Source organism: Zalophus californianus, chromosome 3 (genome assembly GCF_009762305.2).
Source record: "Zalophus californianus isolate mZalCal1 chromosome 3, mZalCal1.pri.v2, whole genome shotgun sequence".
Classification (NCBI taxonomy): Eukaryota; Metazoa; Chordata; class Mammalia; order Carnivora; family Otariidae; genus Zalophus; species Zalophus californianus.
Genome location: NC_045597.1, coordinates 193856448 through 193862333, shown reverse-complemented (window position 1 = coordinate 193862333; position 5886 = coordinate 193856448). Strand labels below are relative to the sequence as shown.

General features: G+C 56.4%; 1 protein-coding gene across 1 annotated transcript; it reads left to right on the top strand.

Moving 5' to 3' along the window:
• The first annotated feature begins 782 nt into the window (after positions 1 to 782).
• On the top strand, positions 783 to 5680 carry COPS9 (COP9 signalosome subunit 9). Its single transcript, XM_027589943.1, has 3 exons — positions 783 to 894; positions 2738 to 2810; positions 5298 to 5680. Exons 1-3 carry the CDS (start codon positions 832 to 834, stop codon positions 5333 to 5335), a joined length of 174 nt encoding a protein of 57 aa, XP_027445744.1. The 5' UTR covers positions 783 to 831; the 3' UTR covers positions 5336 to 5680.
• The last annotated feature ends 206 nt before the right edge of the window (positions 5681 to 5886 follow it).

Genomic DNA, 5886 nt, shown 5'->3' with positions numbered 1-5886 from the left:
GTTTTGATTTGCATTTCCCTAATGCTTAGTGGTGTTGAGCATGTTTTCATGTGCCTCTTGGCCATTTGTATATCTCCTCCAGAGAAAGGTGTATTCAAGTCACTGCATTTGGATTGGGATTTGTTGTTGTTGAGTTTTAGGAGTTCTCTCTATAGTCTGGATATTAACCCTTTAGTGAGTGTGTATATATAGATATGTATATATGTGTGTAATTTGCAAATATTTCCTCCCATTCTGTGGGTGGCCTTTTTACTCCGTGGACCATTCACATTCTTTTTTGTAAAGTACAGTTGACCTACAATATCATACTAGTTTCCGGTGTACAGCACAGTGATTTAACAATTGCACACCATCTGTCCCGGTACAAAGTTATTACATTGTCATCGGCCATAGTCTGCGGGCTGTACTCTTCATCCTCCAGACTGTTTTATTTTATTATCTTTTTTTCCGGAGACATTCACTTTATAGCTGGAAGTCTGTACCTCCTTATCCCGCTCCCCTATATGGCCTGCCCCCCACCCCGCCGCTGCGGCACCCACCAGGCTTTCTGCCCACGCATATTCCGTAACGGGCATCTCTTGGGCCCCTCTGCCTGCCAGGCCTTTCGGGCCGAACTGTCTGTGGCCGCCGGTCACCCCCGAGTCCCTGCGCAGCTTCCCCGGAGCGCTGACGGGCTGGCGGGAGACCGGGACCCGCCGGACCCCAAGCGCTAGGGGAACCATAGAGTCGGAGGTCCTCCGGCGTCTAGACACGCCACGGCCGAGCGCGCACCGGAAGAGGCATCAGGCGGGCCGGAAGTGGGCCGCGGAGGCGGGAGACGCCGCGGGCGAGATGAAGCCGGCAGTGGACGAGATGTTCCCTGAGGGCGCCGGGCCCTACGTGGACCTGGACGAGGTGAGGAGGCCCGGGGCGGGCGACGGAAGGCGGCGGCCGGGCGAGTCCGGGGCGCCCTGCAGGCCGCGGGCCTGGGGCTCCCCGCCTCACGGCCACAGCCCACCTCGGGACCGGGACGTCGCCGCCGGGGAGCGCGGCGGTGCTCGGCGACGAGGGGGGGAGGGTGGGCTTTGCCGCGGACCGCGTGCTGCCAGCGTCCTGAAATACGCCTTGCGCGGAGGGAGGCACGGCTGGAGCGAGGCTGGAAGCTCGTCGGCCCAGGGAGCTGGGTGGGGTGGGGGCCGTGTCTGGCAGGTGCGTGCTCTGCACAGTGACCCCGGTCTCGGGCGGTCATGCAGGGTTAGCAGGGGGTCTCGCGTTTCTCCTCGCTGCGTCGTGGCCGCAGGGTGGTGTTCTCTGAGCCGGTGGCACCCCGCGCAGCTGCGGGTGTCGGGGCTTCATTTTCTCTTTCCCAAAGCTTGGGGGGCAGACCTTGTGTCTTGCTCCCTGGGACCGGCGTGTGACAGGCGGAGGCGCTCTGCAAACACCGCGTGCATAGAGAGCTGGAGGGGCCCGATAGAAGCACCCTCCCGCCTCGCGGTGGCCCAGCACAGGCCTCGGAGGGAGAGCCCCTGGCGGTGCGCGAGCGCCGAAGGGCATGCTGGTGTTTGCTAAGGAGACAGGCTGGGGGGGGAAGGCCTGGGAGGAGCGGAGTCCTGGGGGGAAGGGCAGGTCCCGCGGTTTCAGGCGGGCTGTCAGATGCCCGAGCCTGCGGAGAGAGCAGCTGGAAGAGGCGGCCCGAGGCTGTGCTGGGACAGGTGGCCTCTGCACCCCACTCCCGAAGCGGGCAAACCCCGGCTTCTCCGTCCTCTGTTAGGGTCTCCGCCAGAGGCGGCGTGGAATCACTGGAGGGCATCGCGGTGGGGGCGAAAGGCTTCCTGGCAGGTCACTGGAGAGTTTGGGGATTAGGTTTGGAGGTGAGAGAGCGGATACCGCTCACGGGAGCCCTGAGGAGGGTCTGAATGAGGGGAGCACCTGCGGATGGAAGTAGGGGCAGACTGAACATAGCAGCGAGTGGCGCGTCTGCATGGCTTCGCCCTGGTCACGGGGACGGGCGGCGGCTTGAGGGGAGGGGAGAGGAGTCAGAATCCTGGGCTTTTCTCTCAGGTTTGGGTTGCTGAGGGCAGCCATGGAAAGGAACGTGGGAGACACTCAGCTACTCCAGAGCCAGGAGAGGTCCGAGCAGACCGCCCTGGAAGGTCAGGGGTCAGGGCAGCAGCAGGGACCTGTGGGCGGAGGACTCTGCTCTGACCGTCCCTGTGTGACTCTCAGAGACACCCCAGATCTTGACCGCGTCAGACTGCCCGGCTTTGGTTGTCGCATAGTTGTACTGCCACCATACGCTGTGGCAGTGGGAGGTGCTGTGACGACACCCTCGCCAGAGCCCCAGGTCAGTAGGTCAGTTTCCCAAGGAAAATGGTGTAATTCTCAGAAGAAGCAGGGGACATTCCAGAGCAGAGAAATCATCGGCACAGTTTTACACACGTTTGGGGCCTCTGTAGCAGCGTCTTATAGGGAATTAGAACCTGGCTCAAGGCTTACAGAGAAGTGGTGTTCACGGCAACAGCAGGATTCTGTTTAAAAAGCAGGAGGAGTCGAGGAAGGTAAGACCCAAGGAGACCTTAAAAATAATCCTTGGAACGCCGCCTCTCCCACCTGCTTCCTTTGCCTGAAACTAAATTGTGACTCCAGCCTGGGCACCTTTCCATCCCTCGCCTTCCTCTGCCAAGGAGTGGTGTGGGCCCTGTAAGGCACTGTCCCCCCGGAAAACAGCACTGACACCACGTCACCTTTCCCTTCCCAGGCAGGAGGCAGCACGGGGCTCCTGATGGACTTGGCAGCCAATGAGAAGGCGGTTCATGCAGACTTTTTTAATGGTAAGGATGCTGGGGTTGGGGACTCCAGTTTTAGTCTGAATGTTTCTTTTCTGTGTTACACGGTGGAATACTTTGTGGCGTGACTGATTGGGGGCACAGAACAGGAAAGCCAGATGTGTGCCATTCGCAGCACGCAGTGCGGTTTGTACAAAACAGCAGCGCGGGCTGTTAACGCTGGCAGTCAGCCCCGTGTTTCACGAGACAGCAGAGTGTAACATTGCTCCCGGTCTTGCGTTCCACTAGTTGAGCTTGAGCTGGAGCCGTGCTTTTGTCCCACTGAACCTGTCGCGGAGGCTGGTCTGTTGCTCGTGACCCGAGACAGGGGTGTAGGAACCCCGCCGGGCTTTCTCTTCTGTCAGGAGGCACCTGGCTTTCCTTCCTTTCCTGTGTGCTGCTGGGTTCTGGCCTCTTGGCTCCCTTCGCAGTGACAACCAGCTTTCCCTGCCCTTTTCTCTGAAAGCAGGACTCGTACTGAAGAGCTTTCGTGCTGCTTCCCAAGAACATGGATGGTAAGCAGGGAAAAACCAAGTTGTGCGACACCTTCCCACAGGCTCCAGGGCTATTTCTCTTGCTGTCTTCTGATTTCCTGAGGCCTTGTTCCTGTGGATTATATTCTTACTGAGGGTTCAAATCATGAGTGGGAATGCAAGACAGGTCTTGTTAGGAGACACTCCCTGTCATCCCTCTTCCGTCCAAGGTGCCTGCCACTACCAAGAACTGTCGCTAGCTGGTGGCAGCTGGGATGCCACGAGGCCACCCTACCGGGTTTGATGTACCAAATACCCCCTGGAGCCGAGTCCATGTTCTCTTATCTGGCATCTTATCAGCAACTTGTTGCCTAAAAAGAGAAGCCAGGCTGCTTAATTAGGTGCCTTCTTCCCAGGGAGGCTGGCCACTCCACTGAGGCGACATCTGGGCTGCCACCAAACTTGAGGATGGGGACCGCCTTTCTCTAAGGTCTCCAGAGCCACCATGTGAAAGCCCTCACTCACGTGGGGTGACCTTGGGGGCCCTCACCCGGCAGGGCAGGGTGATATCTAACACCACCCAACCCGCTCCCGCAGGTGATGATCTCCTTCAGGGTCCCATGCATCCTCTGGATTTACGGACTATTGGCTGTGTTCTAGTGTTCGAGGTCATGTGGTTTCTGAAAATAGCCTTCTAATTCTGCCAAAAGGGCATCTGGGAGGGACCTGGGCTGCTCTGCCAAGGGAGTGTGAGCAACATGAGCAGTGTGGGGGCTTCCTCCCTCTGGGTCAGGGCTGGAAAGGGAAAAAACACAGAAGAGCTTCGTGCTGCATTGGTCTGCCCACCGACAGAGTTCATGAGGCGTGTGCCGCCCCATCAGGTTGTGGCAGCCCTGCGGGTTCAGAAAGCCACTTGCTGTGAGAAAGCCATGAGTGCTTTGGACAGAGTTTCTCCTGAGTCCTTCTTGCTCACGGAGCAGAGCTTCTGACCTCTGGTCCCCTGGGCACTGGGGTTCAGACCAGGGTCTGAAGAAGGCTTACTCTCTTCACTCACTATGTTTGATAAAGTAGGGGAGCGTTAGACAAGGCAGCACGCAGGGACAGCCATGGCAAGAGCCCTGGCAGAGGTGGGTGGCCTTGTTTCTAGGAGCACATCAGAGGGCAGTGTCTCGTCGGGGGGTGATACCTCAGGGGTTGGGGAGGTGTGACAAGTTAGCTGGGGCTGGGGGCTGGGGGAGAAAGTGTGCAGAGCTGTAGGACCACAGGCCAGCCCCAGCCCCGCTGCTGTGGGACCACCCACGTCAGTGCTGAGCAGAGGTGGTTGGGACACCGCCCTCCCTGACGGCCTGTGACAGCATGTGGAGATGCCCCTGGGGCCATCCACTCACCTCCTTCCAGCTCACTGTTTATCCTGCACAGTTTGAACTCATGGGACTATGAGTAGACCCTCAGTTTTCCTTTCCGCATCATGAGAGCAGGGCATGCCCATAGACGGTTTAGGAAAGCCATAGACAAATAAATAGAAGGGCGCAGTGACCCTGACTGCCACCCATCCCAGTAAATAGCATGCTGTGGGTGTGTGGCCCTTCTTCCAGTGGGAAGGGCTCGGACTGTCTCTCAAGCATGACCGTCGGTTGGACTCCCTTAAAGACAGCCATTCTTGCATGGCCCAGTTCTTCTAGCACCTTCCTCCCACCTGCCCTCTGCATTCTCGTGCTTGCATGGGGTCTTGTGCCCGCCAGCCTCTGGCTGCCTCACCTCCACCTCGCCTCCACCTCCATGCATCTTCTTAAGATTGTCACCTAAATAGAAGATTAAAGATGCCTTCTACACCACTCTGTCCCCTTGGACGATATGACCTCTGCTGGATAAAATTGAGTCTGTCGTGGGAAAAGTCCTTTATTTAGATTGTTTAATGCTTTTTCTCCATTTTGAATGTGTAATTCATATTTTGAAGTTATTTTCTCAGTTGTTTACCTTGTGTGCCCCCATTAATATGTGGTTTTGTTCATTTACGTAGATTTTGAAGATCTGTTTGATGATGATGATATCCAGTGAGACGCCGTCCAGCGGTGCGTGTGGTCATGTGTGTTACGAGGTGGTGTGGCGGAGTTCCTCAGAGGACAATTTCAGATGGTCCTAAAGAACTCGTGGATGTTACTTGAAATTAGGAGATGGTTAACCAAGAAAGAGAAGGATGGTTTTAACTATCTGCATGAGGCCCGCTTATCTCTGAATGTGACCAACTTTTGTCCTTCAATTAAAAAGCGATGCCATCATTTGCAGGGTAATTTTAATTCTTGGATTTTCGAGCAAATATTACAATGCCTAAAAGCCTCTGTGCATACGTGTGGGTGCATGTGTGTTGACATAGTCAGTGAAACACGTTTGTCAGCTTACAAATACACTGCTTTTTTCCTGAACTCAGTGTTGAGTAATTATGAGGCTCACAGCCTGCGAAGTGGTGTTCGTGTTAGATCACTAAGCAGTGCTGGGCTTATAGGGGGCCCTCCTCGTGGCACTCTGTTAAGACCTTACTCTAGTGGGCAGGTGTGCATGGCACGTTTCCCCCACCACAGTCGGGCCTGTCGTCACCTGCGTAAGCCCCA

Coding starts and splice junctions, on each gene's coding strand:
- COPS9 (XM_027589943.1), top strand. CDS start 832: ATGAAGCCGGCAGTGGACGAGATGTTCCCTGAGGGCGCCGGGCCCTAC. Junction 895..2,737: donor CCTACGTGGACCTGGACGAG/GTGAGGAGGCCC, acceptor TTCCCTTCCCAG/GCAGGAGGCAGCACGGGGCT. Junction 2,811..5,297: donor TCATGCAGACTTTTTTAATG/GTAAGGATGCTG, acceptor TCATTTACGTAG/ATTTTGAAGATCTGTTTGAT.